This window comes from Ptychodera flava, chromosome 18, assembly GCF_041260155.1.
Source record: "Ptychodera flava strain L36383 chromosome 18, AS_Pfla_20210202, whole genome shotgun sequence".
In the NCBI taxonomy this organism is placed as follows: domain Eukaryota; kingdom Metazoa; phylum Hemichordata; class Enteropneusta; family Ptychoderidae; genus Ptychodera; species Ptychodera flava.
Genome location: NC_091945.1, coordinates 30,806,534 through 30,827,595, shown reverse-complemented (window position 1 = coordinate 30,827,595; position 21,062 = coordinate 30,806,534). Strand labels below are relative to the sequence as shown.

The 21,062-nt window shown below is 37.6% G+C and overlaps 1 protein-coding gene across 2 annotated transcripts; it reads left to right on the top strand.

The window, feature by feature from the left end:
* Positions 1–149: 149 nt before the first annotated feature.
* LOC139117356 (DAZ-associated protein 2-like) lies at positions 150–13,356 on the top strand. 2 transcript variants are annotated; one of them, XM_070680394.1, is made up of 4 exons: positions 150–323; positions 7,500–7,657; positions 8,403–8,540; positions 10,632–13,356. In XM_070680394.1, exons 1-4 carry the CDS (start codon positions 293–295, stop codon positions 10,758–10,760), a joined length of 456 nt encoding a protein of 151 aa, XP_070536495.1. In that variant the 5' UTR covers positions 150–292; the 3' UTR covers positions 10,761–13,356. The 2 variants fall into 2 exon arrangements, with proteins under 2 accessions (XP_070536495.1, XP_070536494.1); XM_070680393.1 differs by having other exon boundaries at positions 166–323; positions 11,846–13,356.
* Positions 13,357–21,062: the final 7,706 nt, after the last annotated feature.

Here is a 21,062-nt window from a genome sequence, read left to right as displayed (position 1 = left end):
AAAATGCATTCATTACTATGTAAATATATTAAACTAGATGTGTCATATCTCATGTTTTCTTTAATAGACACGTTTTCTCTCTGTTTACTAACTTTTTCTTGTCTCACCTTTGGTATCAACCCTCTGAAATATTTGGTATAGCTCATGGTGTCATGACAAGGCGTCACGTGAGATGGTTGTATTTGTTATAGGTATTCCTGCGACAAAGCTCGGCAAGTGTATAAATCAAGGGACAAGGTTTCGCGCACATATTTTGTTGAACTTTCAGCTACTGCAGCGAGAATAACAAGAAATGTCATCAGAGAAGGATAAATCGAAACAAGGTAAGATTATGGAATCGCTCCCCGGTTCTGTAAAACAACAACATTGCTGTTCTGAGTGGATTTTTTTGGACCCGTGTCTGCGTTCCACCAGGTTTCTGTTTGACTCTGCCGACGGTGACATACATACATAGCTTTCTGATACTGAGCTCAAAGGTAGGGTCTCCGTTGACGTCCTCTTGGTAACATGGCTTCCTTTATGAAACACAAGATTCTTTTCAGTGAACTGTATATCAATAAGATATATTGTATCGGTTGTTTTTACAAGTGAAAGCTTGAGCGAGATCATAAGAGTGGGAGAAAGAATGGGTACATGCGTAAAGCCGTTTTCAGGCTGTTGTGTTGCATAATCTGAGAACGGGTACTTCGAAAGGAATCCATACATATTGGCGTTTGCTTCCCTGTGCAGAATATTGACGCATAGTTGTCAAATTAAATTTGATATTTTCACAATATTAATGTATGTACTATAAAAAAGATGCATTCGACAACAGACTCGTGAATGCTGCGATTGTGGGGTTGGAAGCACAACGTCAATCAATATATTGAAATTTATTTCAGACAATGTGCAGACAAAAAGAAAAATAACACTGAGATGATCAAAAACATAAAAAGAAATAGAGAGAATGAGAAAATAATCACTTGCAAAAGAAAGTTAAATTTTGTAGAACAGAAACGGAAAATCTTACTGTGGCAATTCCAATGATATTTACATAACAGAAATCAAAGCATTTGTTGAAATTTCTCAGTTCACACAGTTGATAAAATTCTGTAGGATAACTTCCTCAAGAGAAATTATGTTGTCAGATGCAAACATTTGTGAAGCACTATTACCAGCAGAAACACCTACAAGCCCCCCAAAATCATTGCTATACATGACCTTTGGTTTGTTCAATACCTTTGATTTTTAGTTAAACCACATGTGGTAGCAATAAATGTATTTACATTAAGCAGAAAACTTTAAATATTGGACAGATGTTCTACCGATGATTTATTTTGATAGATGGATTGACAAATGTCCACGTTTGTGTGAATGGCTAAGCATGAGTGACCACTAAAGCTATACATCAGAAAAACCTTACAAGGAGCCTACATATACCTAGCACCTGTGTGTACAGTTAACAAAATGGAAGTGAAAAAATAGGCAGTGACTCAAGATGGTACCAAAAATTCTTTTGTACCACAGTTAAGTTCTTTCATGCCACTCCAAAGTTACCTGGTATGCATCCATGCAGATATATACCCTTCAGGAAACTACACATTCAATAGCCATCCGAACAAGTGACATTTCTGTCCCAACATGCATTCATACTTTCAATACATACTTATGTATCAAAGCAGAAGACAAAATTGTTTTTCAGCTTGCCCCTAGGGTAAGCAGACCAATACATTGCAGATGATAGTTGACAAAGTAGGATACAAGGGATAAAATCATAGCTACAAGTCTTCTTTGACATCACTGAATATTCATGATTTCCTTCTGACTTATTGCATATTTTTGTGTGTCATGCTGTCTTCAAACAGCATTTGTTTGTGTTAGATGAAAAAGGAAAGGTCTTCTTTCTCTTTCTAGTGTGTCAGTCTAGACCAGTAGTGTCCTTTTTACATGCATCACTTTGAAAAAGATAATTCAGTGTAAAAAATTACTACGCAACTCATAATTGTTTGTATCTGATTGTAGGATCAGATACATGAAGACTTTTACCCATCATGTAGACTTGCTCCAAGTCTGTTGGCATGTAAATATCAAAACACAATAAACTGAGCAATAACCTTCAGCAGACTGTATGTATAGATCGCGGGGTGAACGTTGTGCTTGGCCAATCAGTAACTGCTGTTGAGCAAAATTTAGTGACGGGGGCCAGTCTACCCATCATGCTGTATGTCAGAATTGTTGTTGCATGTTAACATTCCTGTTTTACGCTTACATTGTTTAATCTTGTGATTTCCAAAAAAAATCAAACATAAAAAAATCCATATCACTTTTGTAAGAGACCTAGGATGAGTAACACACCAATTTTTTTGTCTGATATGCAGTGGAAATACCAGTTACAACCATGCTTACATTTTCCTGTCTTGACAAAGTAAATTCAGCAAGAAGACTCTAGAAACAAGAAAATGTTTTTGTCCACTGAATAGCAGGCAGGAAGTTTCTCAGAAAATTGTTGGGTACATGTAGCTTGTATCTACCAATAGTAAACAATGTAATTTATTGCGGTGTCACTGTAAGAGCTGCTTCAATACTGACCAGTAGAAGGAAAATAATGTATTAAACAGAAAATTAATTTCCCTGCTTCCTGTTACAGGCAACTTTAGACTTGTCTGTTTACCCAAGAAAATTCCTTCTTTCTTAGATCATTCCCGTTCTCCTCCTTGTTGACTTATTACTTGCTTTTCAACTCATGGCAGTGTCAGAATGTTACTGATGTGTCTCTGCTATTCCTAGCATCTTAAATAAGTCATACAGAATGTGAAAAATGCAGCAACTTTTGTGAATGTTTTGTTCCAACGTTTGTATTATGATGATATGGAATGACCTTTCAGAGTGCTTTATAAAGTACAAAAATGTTTACCCAAAACTGTTTGGTGCAATTTTCTCTGTGGCACATGGGTTGTCCTATATGTCTTGACGAAGTAAATGCATAAATTGGTTGTATTATCATTATTGAAATCAGGTAAAAGGTAATGTAATATTTCATGAAGGCTTAGAACACTAGCAGCAAACATTTTTATGTGGAGGAAATCCACACAACACTGACAGTGTGGAAACCCATGGCCAGGCATGTTCATCAGATGCATTTCCAACTTCAGATAACTCATTCAGTGAAACTAGTCAATCTATTGACAAGATCTTGTCAATCAAAAGATGGTATTATGGTAATTACTATGTGCAAACAATGAATGTCCAGTGATATCCAAATCAACAGTATAGGAAATTACTGATAATGAAAAGTACCTTTACCACCAGGATAAATCCTCAACTGTAACATTTTTACCAGGAATCCTTGTACAATCTTATCTTCATTTGGTTAGGGGAACACCATTTGATTTCGGGGGGGGGGGGGGGGGTTATGGAGGATTTTGAGAAAAAAAAATTGTCGCCAGGTGAGATAGAAGAAAAAAAAAATTGATCCTGCCATGGCCTGAGAAAAAAAAATTGTCATAACAGACAGAAGTGAAAAAAAAAATTGTCACAATGCACCAGAAATTAGCAAAATTTGGAAACCCTATTCTCATGTATTCTTTGCCAGCGCGCCGCCATAGGCGGCGCAAATGTTTTTACCACAAGCAATTCTTATGTTTTTTCCCAGCACTTATGATATAAGCATGCACTACATAGGTCTACTTACACCTCAGTGCACTCAATGTTTTCCTTCCCTTTCCTGACCCAAGAAATCATATTTCAGGATTTCTGTTGCAATATCTCAATGGCATAGGCACTATCTAAGGGGACTTTTTGACTTCTGTAAATTGTGAAAATGTTAAAACACAAGACAGGAGTCAATAAACTAGTGTTAAAATCAATATATTATTCTCTCAATATAAATATATTAGGAAGATGTACAAGTTGACTATGAAAAATTGACGAACAACAAATGTAATGAAATACAAGGAGAGGGGTCACTAAAAAAATTGAAAACTTCAGGGGGCGTTACTCAAAATGTGGAGAGGAAGAAGGGGGGACGGGGTTACTCAATTTTTTTTGGCGAAATAAATTGAAACACATCTGAGATTGCACCATTGCACACATCCATTTCTCAAAATTTTCAATGCGAGAGGGGGGCACCCCCCTCTGGTGCTCTCCCCCCTTGGGTCTTCTAACAGTGTTACTGGTAAAAGACAAATTTAAAATACCTATCGGATTGCACTACACTGCACCGTGGCGCACATCAATTTCTCAAAATTTTCACATGATCTAGGACAAAACTGAACTGTTGTGAATTCATCCTTTATTATCACAGAAACATGTTTTCATTTACCTCAGTTCAATGACCATTTTGACAGTTAAACATACCATATTCATGCTTTTCATTAGAAGCTGGCAGCTGGAGAAATGACACAAGAAGGTCACAGATTTTCCGTTCCTGTATATTTATTTATCTTCAGTCTCTGGCAAACAGAACTGTTTTTCACAAATTGTATTGTCATTGTTTGGTTGTTAAATATTGTGACACAAACACTGATCATGCATAAAATGTAAAAAAATATTGCAGTGTTCAATGTCATTTTCAAACAGTTTTACCAAATGCAAAATAACCTGAAATTCCTCTCAGATTGCACCATTAAACACATCAATTCCCAAAATTTCCAATACGAGAGGGGGAAACCCCCTCTCGTGCTCTCCCCCTTGGGGTGTTCTAACAGTTTCACTTAGTAAAAAAATTTAAAAACACCTCTCAGATCGCACCAGACTGCACCATTGCACACATCAATATCTTAAACTTTCCATGCAAGATAGGGGAAAGCCCCTGTGACACTTTCCCCCTAAGCCTCTCACGTGTTCTCCCCCTGTACTTTCAAATTCTGCCCGGTCAGATATCCTAGTGAAAACTCTGTCATAATACCCATCCAAATTAAACAATATACAGTATGGTTACATACTGCGTGAGCTTTTATATCTTTATTTTATTGTGACTTGCAATTTCATTTTGATGGGTTCACCTTTTTTGAACCATCATGAGATAACTGATGATAGTCTAGCAGAGTACATCCGGATTTCAAAGGTCTTTACTGTTGCTGTATTTTGTAAATTTTACAAATACATGTATTTGTATTTAACTTTTCTAAGTGGGGGATCAGTCAAAATTTCAGAGTTAGAGAGGGGAGTTACTCAAATTCATCATGGTTGACCGGGGGGGGGGGGGGGGGGGGGGGGGGGGGGTTGTCACTTGAAATTTCTGAGTTTCAGGCCGTAAATAATGACGGCTCCCTTATATACAACGCATCACAAACTTGATGACAAAGAAAAAAAAATTTGCATTGCTACTCCATTTGGAAAAAAAAAATGATGCAGCTCTGACAGTAGAAAAAAAAAATTGCTGTCACTGTGACAGGAAAAAAAAATTTGCTCCCATACCCATTTCCTCCATACCCCCCCCCCAAATCAAATGGTTCTCCCCTTAGATGATCCCTATAATACTAGTTTAAAGGGAAACAGAGTTTGAAGTGTCAGTTAGTTTTCAGTTTATTTAACAGTTCAAATAGGTAATATTAACTGGTGGATTTCTCATACTAACGTATACTGAATGAAATGTTATGCAAAAAAAGGTATTTTGATGTGCATTTTCTCAAGTTCACATGTTCAAGTTTTTGATAAAATGCAACATACGATGCCACACTCATTTTAACCGACTTGGCCTGACAGTGACATATGAACTTGGTAGGATAAATTTGATGACAGTATATCCTATCAAGGAGATACAATCAGTCCGGGTTATGTCCATAGAGAGGATATTACGATTGACCAATCAGCGAACCTGCCGCCGCAACGTCATGAATATTAACCATGCAAACCTTGGCTCGTACATTGCAACGAATTTGGAACTTTTTGGCTTGATTTCGCCCTTTATTTTTAGCACAGGGTAGTTTTTAGATGTAGACGTAATGCACAATGTTCAGTGCGGCCGAGATGGTGACCGACACAAGTGGTTAGTACATTGAAAATTACTTATTTGGATGAATTTCCTGGCCGGGTACGGCTCCTAGAAATCAGTATTTGACCCTTGTAAATCTACAGTAAGTTTTTTGTCGCCAAATATCGCCTATTTTTGGTCAAATTTCAATTTAACCTTGCCATCTTCAGTATGGAGAATGTTTCAAGCTTTGCAAAGATGGGTCAACTGTTTTAGTCGGTCATCGGAGCACGATGGAGCACGAATTTTTCGATCACCATGCGTTTCCCGGTACGATTGACCCTGCGCTCAGACAAACGCGCGCCGGATCAATCGCCGAGAAGTTAACCAAAAGCTGGAAAAGAGAACGAAAAACGTCCAATAACTCTTTGTCGAATATGGTCAAGGGTAAAGAAACTCAGAAAACTATTCCTGAAGAAATCTTACAATTTTTTAACACGGTAGAACGTCGCCAATCGACTGGAGCTAAGATACTTCCGGGTAGCCAACAGTCTCACTCGATCGGTGGATCTGTCAGGTCATATCGCGATCTGAACATAACATTTCAAAGTGAACCAAGGTAACCTTTGACCCTTGTTACATATACAGTACGTGATTGGTTCTTGCCTTAATTTCATTACATATACGGTACGCCATTGGCTCTTCCCCACTATCCTCCATATGGACATAACCCGGACTGACAATACTTTAATACAACCTCAAAGCAAACAGAGAAATCCATTGCGTATAAATTATAATTTGATAGTGAATTGCCATGAACTGGTGAAAAGATACGCACAATTCTTGAGCTCAATTTTGTTGTTTGGACTTTGCCAAATATTACTATAATCTGATATGATTCTTGCCTTCCAAGCATCTTCCAAACTTGGTGTTTCAACAATGCAAAACGATCGCTTTCCAAGGTCCAAAAGTTACACAAGTTCAACTGTTATGTAATCTACAGTGCCTGGTGGGAGGTGCAGACTATGCCTGACAGAAGTGTTATATAGCATGTGTCATCCAGAGATGCAGTAGGCAAAAACAAAAAAGGACCTAATTGTGTAACCAGGAAGTAATACAAATTCAGTTGCATGTTCACAGAACTGTGGTTCATCCAATTAATTTGTGACTATTACCATGATCGCATGTCTGTGCTCAGAAGTATTATCAGACTAAACCATTTTGCAGTGTTATCTGCCTGACTGTTCCCAAAATCACAAGTACAAGGGCTCACTTTCAAATAATTAGGAAATAATCAATAACAATAATATATGATGCTCCTGTGAAACTTTTATTTCCTTGTTTTACATGTTTTTTTTTTTCATAATATGAACTTATTTGCATATCAATATTAGTTTATGCAAGTCAATTTGTATGATATGGCCTCATTAACATAACAGTAGTCTTTATGCTAATAAATCAGTGTGTATGGCAATAAGAATTTATCAGGGAGGGAATTTATCCAGGATATAATTTCCCTTTGTGTGATCTTCCTTTTTGTTAATCATATATTAAGTATGATATGACTTGTATCTATAATGATTAATATGAATTTCTCCCATTGCAGGTCTGCCTCCACAACAGGCACAGATGCCTGCAGGCTATGCCTACCCTACACAGCAGCCATACCCAACTCACGGTGGACAATATCCGCAATATGCAGCACCCCCTCCACAGTATGCTTACCCTCAGGGCCCACCACCACCATACCAGCAGCAACAACAGGTATGGACCAAACATACTCCCTTTTCACATGTACACTGCTTTGATGGTGTTCTGACAAATAGACTTTAAAATGGCCATGTGATGCTGGATCTGGACTGATAGAAAACTAGTTGTGCACTGAAATTGAGACAGAATCAAAAGTTGCAGAATATGATAATTCCCAAAGAATTTGAAATGTCATGTACATCAATTCTGTGCACATCACATTAAGATTCCACAGATTCAAAGATGGCTGCCTCAAACAAAGCTTGCCCAATTAAGTTGCAACTTCTTATTGGTGCTTAACAGTCATGGCATTTGGAAAGATTTGATGAAAGATCTACTTGACTGAAATCAATGTTTCGGTACCTTCTTACAGAGTTTGTTTTGATTTGTAGAATCCCTTTCAGCTCAGTGTAAGTGTGGTGCACGTCTGTCCATGCCTAAGATTCCCATAATTGGGACTTGTTCAAGTGCAAAAATAAAAGAAGAGAGTTGATGTCACTTTGACATTTTTAGAAATTGACAAATAAGTGAACTGCTAGTGTAAATGGCACCTGCCACACGTAAAGCATATCAGATAAAGTGTTAGTTATATTGCAGTCAAATTAAATAGAGAAGGACGCATATAGTCATCAAAATTGTGCATGCAAGTTTTTGACTTTTAAACCATCTGAAAAAAGAGATAACATATACAGTCAGCAAAGTCTCTGAAATTTTGAGCACAGTTGTTTAATATTTCAACATTTCAACATCTTTTCGTCAGCCGTCACCATACCCTCAAGCTCAGCCCTATCCATATCAAGGTCACGCTCATCCACAAGCACAACCTCAAACCGTCATGGTGCCAGGTGGATTTGATGCTGGAGCAAGATTTGGAGCCGGAGCCACTGCAAATATTCCGGTATGTACTTATTAGTATGTTGTTGTATTGTTGGATTCCAGTATGAGGTGATTTTACCTCGTGATATTTACAGCGGTAATTGAATGTACCGTGATTGAAACCAGTCAACACTGTCCTTAATTTACTGAAACAAATAAAAGCCAAAACACAAAAACGTATTTATGTGATGACAGACCTATTATAGCAATAATGTCACCTGAGCTCCTACTGTCTTTCATGTTATGTCTGTGAAGAACTTCAAAAGTATCACACTGTGATATCTGAAGAGTTCTGTCATGTAAAACAGAAATTACTGTCGATGAAGGGTTAATGGTCACAGACAAATACACAGTAGCATCAGAAAAAGTAACATCATGTCTGTGAGTGAATACTACCAGGAGGTACAATTGCTTGTAATCTAAATTTATTTATTAAAATTTGTAACAATTGCCATGAAAGTAAGAAGTTACAGAATAATTGCTTTGGTGCCATTATGGACATTTTAAGAAATTTTGTACTCGTTTATTTGTTTGCATGTTTGTTTATTGAATTGCACTGTGTCTTTACTAATACTAACATGATGTTACCAAGTTCAAAACTTTTGACCTCCAATTGTCTGGATCAACCCTATCGTTCAAAGTTGTGTGATTAGACCTCAGACAACAAAATGGAGGGGGCAGTTTTCTTGGTAATTTATAGGTGTGGTGTGCAGTCAGCTTTAACAGATATTTGGTAGATTTCCAAGTGTCACAATGTTGCATGTGTGTCTTGTGGTGGCAGCTAATTGTATGGTCATGTGTGTGTGTGTGTGTGTGTGTGTGTGTGTGTGTGTGTGTGTATGTATGTATTTACTCTCTCAAAACATTAACCCTTTTCCTGCCAGACAGTATCACTTCCCCATCAGCCAAGTCAGTAAAAAGCAGTATTGAGCCAAAACATGACGTATTTTCACCCCCTTGGCTTGGTCTTTTATAGCACCTTTAGTCCAAAAAATCAAGTTTACAGTATTTATGTTTTCAACAGCCTTCAAATGTACAGTATTATGTTAAAATACACCATATGGAATATGTTGTGTTTCATTAATTTTAACCATCTTGACCTGATGGTGAAATATGGACTTGGCAGGAAAAGGGTTAAAAGGGCTAGTGGCTGTATTAAACTTCGGGTGATTTTTTCTGTATTTTTGTTTTTACTATCAGCTACAGTATCCTGTTCTACTCCCTAAGTTATTAGATGCACTTAGCTTGTCAACTCAGCCTGTGCATGTGTAGACTGCATTGTTATTGTTGACCATGGAGCTAGAAACAAAGTGATCATTCTGGTCTGGACTAGAATTCAAATGTAAACTATAACAGTGCATTTTACACGTCTTACATGTAACTCTGTGCTTGCAGTAGTAGAATGATTTCAAGGGACAAAGTTGGCCATTTTTTGTGAATTTTGTCCCTTTAACATGATTTGGGGAATAGACCAAGACTTCTATTGACACAACAAAAATAGTGAAAAAATCATCAAAAATTGGAGCTCCTTTCCCTTTAAGTTGCACTGTCTTATTTCTTTGCTGTATTTCTTACTTGTTCTTCAAATTACCACTATGGCTAATAAACACTACCACTAATACAATGCTTACTACAATAACTGCACTTGGCTTCTGTTTCGATGTGTCTGTGTCATTTCTCATCCAGTTGAGTTTATTGATTCAGACTGGAGTTCTGTGTCCATTTGTGGCACTCAATGTAGAATATTTCAGTGATAAACATTGGCTAATTGTCACCCGTTTAAGAGGTAACATTGGTAAAGCCCAATCACATTGCTTCTTTCATAGTCACTCAACCCTTATTGCATTCACATGCATGCCGTCATTGTCGAGCACCATGATGCTTTAGTTTCTGTGTTTAGGGTCATCAAAATAGCCACAACCAGAAGAAAACAAATACCGGTAAATCCAGAATAGAAATTGGAAACTTCAGTCTCTGCTTGCTCATTGGATGTTTGTTAAAACAATATCTACATGTTTAACACGTAATCAAAATACATTTAATCAGGGTATTCACTTGTGATGTCTGATGCCATTATTAACTTGGCTGTCCCCATCTTCGTTGTTTTCTATAGCCCCCTCCCCCAGGTGTGGCTCCTAACGCAGCACAGATGGCCGCAATGCAGGGCCAGAACGTGGTCGTAGGACGCAGAAAAGGCGATTGGTTTTCTGGTGGTTCAGATGGTGGTTATGTCTGGTGGTAGTTTCAGAAATTGCCAAAAGCGAAAAGACAATGATTTGAAAAAAGAAACGTGACTCAGAGTAACTTATTTGGACCAGAAATCATGAAATCCTTGCGAAGACTTCATCCTGTCAGCTGTCTGACCAGCCGATACAATTATATACAGCAGCATCTGTACCTTTATGAATAAAAGAATTGTAAAGTTTAGTTCTTAGATTCCCATAACTCTGTTCATTCATTAATGAGATGAAAGAGTATTGTTTTTGAAAAAAAAATGTCAAAAATTTATATTTTAACATGGCTGAACATTTCTGTGGTTTGTAAATTTACTTCCTTGAAGTAAATGTATTGGTCTAGAGTTAATAGTAAACATTTCATCTTTAAGTCGTATTCCTTCATATATTTAACCCTTCCACCCCCCTTTACCCTCACATGGGTGCAACCAAACTATTGCAGACAATAGAAAATCAACAATAGGTTGGTGATGAAGGTGTGAAATCTCATGACGCAAGAACTTCTATTTCATGTCTTTATTTCTGTAAGTGACATCTTTCATTGCACTATCACCTTGTACTCTTGTAGAAGTGTACTTTTCATGTAGAAATTTCTGTTAAGTTCCACTTGACACCCCTCTTTTTAAATGGAAAAGTTTATGTATGAGAGTGTCTTAGGATTGTACCATTTATGTAGAAAAAAATTGGGAGTGCATATGGAAAATCTCAAGGTACTAGGTATTGCAACAGCATTGTGCCCACTGAGTTCATGCGAGCAACCACAGACTGACACCAATTCTTTTTCAGTTCAAGAGATGTAAATATTTACATGAATTGATGCAAGCTAAATAAAATTTATGATTATTCCTTACTTTACTTGAAGAATGTAGAAATCTCAGTGGGGCACTCTGCTCATATCCTTTTGACTGATTCCTTTCAGATGATTACACATCTAATAATCTGCTGGACAGGCCAAAACTGGTCTGATCTGGTCAGAACCAGTCCGACCTGTGCAAAGATATGTGAATCAGGTAGATCCAGTCAGAACCAGTTTCAGCCAGTTTGAACTAGTTAGAACCGGTTCTGATCCATGTGTTAAATATTGTTATTTCAGCCACCGCCACCTGGCACTGCACCAAACGCAGCCCAGATGGCGCAGATGCAAGGCCAAAATGTACAGATAGGGCAGCGCAAAGGGGATTGGTTTAGCGGCGGGTCTGACGGAGGCTATACCTGGTGGTAACTCCTCCACTACCGCACTATATGAGATGTGACCCTTTCATCCCCATTTCTATCTTTCGAGCACCCAACATCCCTAATTGAGACATCTTGGACCGTACCAAAGAAAAGGAAATGGGGAGGGCAGGGAGTACATTTGGAAGATGATCAATGTTAGGCTGAATATCAATGTGTAGTTGTGTTATATATTTTACAAATCATGTACAAAAATGACTAAGAAAACTTCAATATTAGTATGTGTATGTTCAAATCATATTATGTTCCATGATATGGTCAGATCAATTTATTGTGAAATCAGGGTAAATATGTTAGATGATATCATTGAGCAAAACCAATATCATTAAAAATGCTCTTTTCTTGATAATTCTGTATTGGACATGTGAACTCCATTGAATTATAATCGCTTTTTACATTTGAATTTACTGCTCTTTCTCATCTACTATAACTGACAGTAAACCAATCAGAGCTTAGTAAGTATCACATTTTGTTTGAATTAGCCAATCAGAAGGTCCCTATTTGATCTTTGACCCAGATTCTTTATTGAATTGTGTGTTTTGTACAATTTGGGTTCATATAATTATTCAGATTTGGTTGTATTTACATATTCATTGTTCTGTAGTTACACAGGGTTAAGACATCCCACTTCTTGGAAAAGTTGAAGGGATGTTGAGCTTTTCATGTATGGAATTGAAAAAAAAATGTACGTATACATTTCTGCAGACTTCATAAGCAAATTATTACAATTATGTAGATTGTAATTAGGGTTTGTTGTATCAATTTTATGTAATAATCTTTTATCAGACACTTTGTAAATGAAGAATGAGGCTGTACTTGTCAAACTTGCTGTTTCTGTGATATCATGGACCAATCAGCTCGCAAAAGACATTTTCAAAGTGAAATATGAGATTTTGTGCGTAGCTGAAGATCTACAATTTTTCTAAAAGATAATCTTACTGGTAAAATACACCTTAAAGTTTGGAGATGATCTGATCTAGTAATTTACATATTTTAACCCCATGTGAAATTGTAATGAAAATTAAACGAAAGATGTGGCCCTTGCCATATTAGAGGGCGTTGTGTCATTGGCTGATTGGTGTCTTCATGATTGCAGAGTACTTAGACCAGAGTCATGTTTGAAAGCAGGCAAAGAAATGTTTTACAAAAAAAACCAATTTTGAATTGATTATGTTACAAGATACTGTGAAGATCTTTTGGTCCAATATGATAATATTGATGTTATGAAACAAATTTCTCCTCACTGTAAAAGTATTTTTGATATTGAAGTCAATCTATAAACTATCATGTTTTTTTTAGCATTGTTTCTTTGAAATTGTATTAATTTGTATAATATTCAGAAAGAATTAAAAGACGGAAAATCTAAAGTCACTGTGTGGTATGAAGTCTTTTATTAAAGTGGTGGATTGAAAGTACTAATATACTACTATACAGAAAAGACTGATGACATTGGCACAAACAATACCTGAGAAGTTGTGGGGGCTGACTTGCAGTGGTTTGGAAGCTGTTATCCAATTGGTTGGCTGAATTTTACTGTTCTAATTCAATCATACAAATAACAAGTCTATCTCACCTGGCAATGAGTGTAGAATTTCTGACTGTATCAAGTAGGCTTAATCAACTAAAGTGGCCACGGGTGTATCAAAATCATCAGATCAGAGTCAAACACATGATGCTTTGGGCAACTTAGCTCCAGATAGACTTTTGAACAAAGTCCCTACATGAGCAGTATGCTAATTTTGATACACTATTACTGTCAGCTGGCCACATTTGCATATCTCCTTAATAAATCTTGAATCTATATACTTCAAAAATGATAATTTTTGGTGAAGATAGTACCACACAGACTCACAGTTTACAAGCTATGTGATCTGTAAACTGATTCAATTTTAAAATACATCAATACTAGCAGAGTCTGTAAGACACCCCCACTGTTCACAGGTCCAGCTGATGACATTATGTATTCATTCATGCAAAATAATATATGATTATTGTTTTAATATGCAAATGTTCTGTTTATACATGTCACTCATTGCCAATGGAGTAGACTCACAAACCCAAGACTATGCATTGTGTCTCACAGTAGGAGGGCCAATGCTATTTCGTCATACTAATAGATGTAAGTCGTTTCTAATTCCATCAACAACCAAGGATTTGTCATTGCAAGCCTATGTGGCAGTTTCAGTGTGGAAAATCAACTCCAGCCTTACACTAAAAAAATAGTGATTTCAGGTTTGTTACTAAATATAGCTGCACGCACTTGATATTGGACAATGCTGCCTAAAATTTGTACAAATTTTGTTGTTGCATGTGCAGCTGTTGTTGCAGCTTGTACTTTGAGTTATAAATTCATACAAATTAGTGTGACTTTTAGTAGCCATTGTAAAACTAGCAGGTTTTATTTTCGTCGTTTATGCGGAAAATGCAGACAAATATTTATGCATGTTAATGAGAGAGAAAAATTATGTTATTTGTGATCAACGCTATATGTTGATATCGGTTAAGGTGAAGTGGGATCCACACATTGATAGCTAAGTATACATGGGAATATATATGAATATCAACTCCTTTTGTGTATGGATTTAAGCAAGTCAGTTGAAAATTCTGTATTCAAAGTCTTGGCTACAGCTTTGCTGTAATACGAGTTAGTTCTTTTGTCCAATGCATCAGTATTTTTTATTTTCCCAGAGCATTCATAAAAGTGTATAATGAAATTTCAGCTCTAAATACAGTTGTCATAGATCAACCTATTCCAACTTCAAAGTCATCAGAAGGTCAAACTTTTGAATCACTCACTTTTTTGTGTCTACGTTTGGCATCTCGTCAAGTGGTATTCGAAGCCATCAGTGTATTGATGTGTATCGCGTTTGCTTTAATACCCTCCCCCCCCCCCAAAAAAAAATCCCGTGCCGTGTGGAAGATTTTATCAAATTGTGATCGAACTCGAAGGGTCGTCTCCGCCAAGTAGGCGGTGGCGAATTGAATAGCGCCACCAGAGTTTGCTTTTGTATTTTTTGTCGTTTGTATAATTTACCCCCTTGGCACTTGATATTTCAGTGGGTACGAGTGTTGTAAAATACGCGAATGTGAAATAACTCGCAGAAAAACGTCATAGCTCAGATACATTAGAAAGTCTTTACCGTTGACTGTACAAGACACTTAGAATTCGTCCATCCATCCGTTCGTGCATTTCAATAGCCTTTGCATGAATATGCCACAATTACTTTTCAAAGTAACTATTAATGTGGGGAGGGGAACAACATGTCGTTCGTTTTGAGAATTACACAATTAATCAAGCAGGTATCGAAGGTGTAATCTGAAAACTTGAGAGAAACTTGAGAGAAATACAATCGTTATCAAAAGCAAAATAGTGGCGGTCAGCGTGGTCAGGTGCGTTGCAACAGGCTGTATGCAACAGGTGGTCAGAGCTGCTACAGCGCCATCTAGCGAATCAAGTAAGAAACAATTACCTGAGTTTTAACTAACAAATTTAAATATCATAGCGACATGAGGATGGTGAGTATTTATCGATTTAAATATCGACAAAATGTGACCCCTTCCTCCGCCTAATGGGTTTTTATCTCACTTTAAAAATAATACAACTTAATTGATAAGAAGTAACATATTAAAACTAGCCAGGGGAAGACTTTTGGACCTGTATGCTTTGCAAAGTTGTCCAGTTTAGACAATACAATACAGTCTTTTTAAAAAGGTTTCTATTAACCCTTGACATTTACGATCATTAATTGGCTTCCATGTTCACAATATCTAGGGGTTTATTTAAACAGTCGTCGTTTGTAATTAATTGGCCCGTACATCATGATCCCATCTTACCGGCTAAAGAGTTTAAAGAGTTTTCAAGTTTTTTTTTTAAATTGCACATCAGCGTCTAGAATGATAAATTTTACTTGAGGATTTACGAACCATGTCCATGTTAGTCAAGAGGAGGCGGGTTAGACTTGACCACAGCGTTCATCATATCAATCAAATTCACATGGCTAAACTATGTTCTTCATTTTTGTGGTTCCCAGCGATAACAAACCATTCTGCCATGTGTACAACTGTTTGTACAATGAATGACAAACACAAGATACAAAGCATCACTACCATAACATTTCAATAGGGTTTTAAATGGTAAGGAATTTACTCTAGAAATAATCCCCATGTGACCTTAGGGCGCCACTTTAAATTTTTTGACGTATGCTTCCAGGAGTTGTTGCAATGCATGGACATGAAGATGAGAATTCTTTTGTCACGTATATTAATGTCAGGCTCCCTACAATGTCCCGAAGTAAACCGTTATCGTTTCCCCATCCTCACTCTCTCTCTCTCTCTCTCTCTCTCTCTCTCTCTCTCTCTCTCTCTCTCTCTCTCTCTCTCTCTCTCTCTCTCTCTCTCTCTCTCTCTCCAGTTCATAGAGTTTCTGATCGGCCACTTTGGTAATGTAAAGGGGATCATTAAATCCTAATTGCAGTCTGTTCACCATTGACACCAGGGTACACATATATATTTGATGACAATCACATGTGCCTTTCTTGTCACGAGATTTTATCACGAGAAACGTTCCGTGTGACATTAATGTACTCACGGATAGAACGTTGGGCTGGTAAATTTGTCGACAGCAAACATTAACTTGATTGGCTGAGACTCGGACCACCCCCTACGTTGTCCTCGATTCGATTGAGTTTTCCAATATTTCGATTAAACTTTAGATGTGATTATTTGTAACTGCTGAAAAAGTCATTTTAACTGTCATCGAGAAGATATGAGAATTCTCATAACCGTGAGAGAAACTTGATAACTGCCCAATCATTTCTTGAGAAATTTACAAAGCTTGTCATGTAGATGATGAGAATTCGTGATGTAGCATAATATATTCAATAGAAAGGAAATCATTGAAGTGACTTCTGGTTGAAACCTAGAAGGCAGTGATGTTTTCTGCAGATGACATCATTCATCTTGAAACGGTTCGGTGACCTCATTATAGACCAAGTACTGACCTAATTCTTAATTCTGACCAGCAAATACGGACTGGGCCGCATCGCGTCGCTCCAGACGACCGCCCATTAACAGTTAACATCGTCGATCGGCAGTGATTTGGCAAATCGATAAGAAAAGGACATGGATAATTGTTTAACACGCTAAAAGTAGAACAAGATACACTATTAGGCGATAACGATTATCTTATCAGCAGTATTAACGACAGACACTCGAGACTTCTGACTTGTCTGACATGATTTCTTCATTTGCATATCTGCTGATAGTGTGGGAAAGGTTACTGATTATGTTAGCGATAACTTTTTCATTGATTTCTACCGATGACATGACATTTCCTCCAATTTATCATGACACCTTCTTGAGCGATGAATGCACTGCTATTGTTCGTCTCAGAACGGCACGCGATGACCCATTAGCCCCACCACTGTCCTGGTTTGGGGCCATACAAGAAAAATACTGTGTTCCCTTGTTTTTGAGTCGTGATAAGTGGTTTTTTCTCTCGATTCTCAAGTTGTGTTCGAGTAGAAATGAGTGAATGGCCCTTATCGTTATCATGTGCCGTGCAGTTTTGCCAGATCAAAACAAGGTTTTATCTATAATGTTTGTTGGAAAGTGGGTCACGATTTCTTAAAAGTATCAATTTACAAGAGTATGAAGTCATGGCTCAATGATACCTAATATATTTCGTGACCAGTCTTCATATTCAATTCTGTATCAAAAAAAACATGAATGTTGGTGAAGAGCAAGATGCTGAACAAAATTCAGTTCTCCGGGCACACTGGGTTCATTAAAATAAATGACCATTTGACGCTTTACCATATTATTTTTCTCAAGAAGAACAACGGATTGTCCGTTCGAAATGCAACTAATTTGCATGTTCTCTTAGGCTATATAACTTCAGTCACACTTTTATGATTACACTACTTAAGCCTGCAAGATTATATCACAGTTCGTTTGCCCCTTTTTTATTACATGTGACTAACGATTGGCAGGGCAACAATAATTTCATATTAGTCAAAACCGAAGGAGCTTAAATTGTCAAAGAGTTGTTGAAATTAATATATGCCTGGTGCGTATTCGGGTGTAAGTGTTTGGCTAGCTGCCAATTTCAGCATTTGCAGAGTTTCAGGTCATAAGTTTGGTTAATACTAGTTTCATTACGTCTTTCCCCCTACAAAAGTGAATTGTCGAAATCTATGAAGTAAATGCCACGGTAGATAACCTATAGGCGGTAGGGTATAATACTACCTAAGCTCTCATTTCGTTCAGTCAAGCGGGGAAGTGCATTTTGTGTGGGCGCTGAGGGTTTAAAACATAAATCTTTGTCATCGTGCTTGCCTAAAGAATGATGCAATACCTGTGCACTGCTATAGCTCTGGATTATCCATCTATACATCCACGCAAAAAATTGTGAACCCCTGGCAAACAAATATCTTTTTTTTTGGCATAGAAAAAAAGTACACAAAGAACCTCTTGTGACCAGAGCTGACCGTTTCGAATTGTCTGGCATGGCAAGCAACTAAATGTAATTGTCTTGGGTTTATTGATTTGCAACCACTTGACGCAGACGACAAATTTAAGACGGCTACTTGTGACTTTAATGCATACAACTATTGTTAATGTACTGATAAGTATGTATAGATATGTCAAGTGCACGTGAGTGATCACCGTGTAAATTATGGCCGTGTCCTAAATAATAGGAACGTTTTTTTCTGCCCCTTTTATTTTTGCAGTTCAAACGTATAAAACTCACTGCCAAGATTGCCATCTTGGCGGCACTACTTTTGTATGTTGTTTAACACAGGTTATAAAGGTACCCACTCAAGAATGCTACCCGGATGAAATCGTCATAAAAGTTCTCTAGCAGTTCACTGCCGTGAGAGAAACTGCTGTAGGGGTATTTGTATTCATTTGCCCTCATATGACGTTGAAGGTGGTGGTGGTAGGGAGGGGGTCACATCTTATCTGAGGGCGCCCTTCTAAAAGGAAGGCGTTCTCTGCATCAAGTTTTAGAAAAAAGTAATTAATCAAAACCGCGATAAAGAGGGTAACAAACCCTTCACTCACATTTCTATGCTAAGTATGCACGTACAATCAAAGTCGACTCCAAGGTCAACCGCCCCTCCATATGGAAGAGCCCCCCCCCCCCCGGTTTTTCGAGCTGTAGGAAATACTCCATACACATCTTAACGAAGATTATATCATAAAACGCCGTATCATATGATATTACACCAAAATATTAGATGTATATCATTCCGAGACCTGCGCCTCGGCTCTTTTCCTTTAGTGTGTCAAACAAAATTCTTACCATGGTAGTCCAAAAGTTTGCCACTTGTCACGGCACATATTGGTCATTCAGACCTACGAAAGTATGCTTTATAAAAACCTCCCTTCGGCATTCAAAAGAGTCTATATCGGTTATTGTAAAAGGGAAAAAGTTACCGTTTTTGTCGCTTTTCAAGTGGTTATCAATATCCATTACCAAAGCACGCTAATTTCAGTTGCCCCTTTTCCCCAATTTGTCTTTCATCGAACATTCTGTATGCCAGAAATATGTCATGGCCATGATATCTTGGAAACAAGTAATAATAATACCTCGACTCGGTGGTCGCAAATTTGCATATTCCTTATATGGCAAAACCAGGATGCCATCCATAACGTGGAACATCATAATCTCTGTACAATTTTTGCGGCGCACTTTTCTGCGTGATTTCCAGCGAAAATCACTCATTAGCTACTAAAATGCAAGTGATCGAATTCCTTTAACATTAGCAGACGGTAATATGGAGCTCATGCTTTCTGAGAGAATGGATACCATATTAAAAACCTGTGTCAAATACTGAAAGGTGAGAAACCCAAGTGGGCAAGGCAAGGAAAGATCACAGACTGAAACGTGCAAACTGAGAAGTACACGTATGCAAGTCCAAAGTTACAGCTTGTCAAGCCATGTCACCAGAGAGCTTATTTGAACATAGACAGTAGAGGGGGGACAGACTGTGTCTATGATTAGAAAGCATTCGCACATATTTTCCTGTCTTGTCAAAATTAATTGCCCATTACAGGGTGATAAGATGTCCTGCTTGAAACACAGTTAAACAAGATCACCACGAAAAATATGAGGTATTCCCCGGAGCGTTCCTTGTGGGCTGTCAGAATACACACTTCAAAAGGACCAGGCTGGAGTAAATCAGCAAAGGGGCTGTTCGTACCAGCACGATTCAAGAAGATCATATTCCTAAATTCTACCATGCAGGGGGTGAGACAAGTCTTAAAAATGAACAGAACGCCTTTCAAAGCTCAGTATGAAATTGAAAAGTGGGTTTATCGTTTCAATGAATGTCATATTTTTATACAAAACGTCAAGTAAATTTGCGGTGATAGATAATTCACGTTTGGCCCACAGTGAGCACAGACAGCTTTAAGTACATGTGTGTATTGAAATAGATGACACTTGCGCTCTGTCCCATTGTTCACTCAAAATCTAAACACCCTCGAAAATGATTTGTTTACTTTGTATAATTCTTGACTTTTTCTTTCAGAGGTTTTGCATCTGCAGCTTGTCTTATCGTCACTGTTGAAATAACATTTGCCTCCCCGCGTGTGATGCTGGTTACGTTCAACCGACCCCCCGTGGCCTGCTAAGTTAATGAGTAATGCCCGCCGGTCAATGCATCAACTGGTGACGGGTGAAGTTTGAACCAAGCTGACGAGGTCAGGACTAATGCAAGACACATTGATGGATTTCCTTTATCATCAGAAGTTCCTTCTATATCCATACTCTAGCACGTTCCAGTCCCAGAACTAAGTTGTGCAAAAGTATATGTCTGATGCCGTAGCTGGTAGAGCCATTTAGAAAGCCCTTATCATAAACCATAAATGTCTAACTAACCATAATTCTTACTCTTTTCTTCTTTAAATTGTGAACTTGTTACATTACATTTACGTTCTTTTAATTAAAACGTTTTATTGAAATATTGTCCATGAGCTCGTCCTTGTAGAAAAAAAATACAAAATGACTCCAGAACCAGGTGCCAAAATAGTCCAAAACGAAACTAGCTTAACTAAATGTAGCAAAAAAT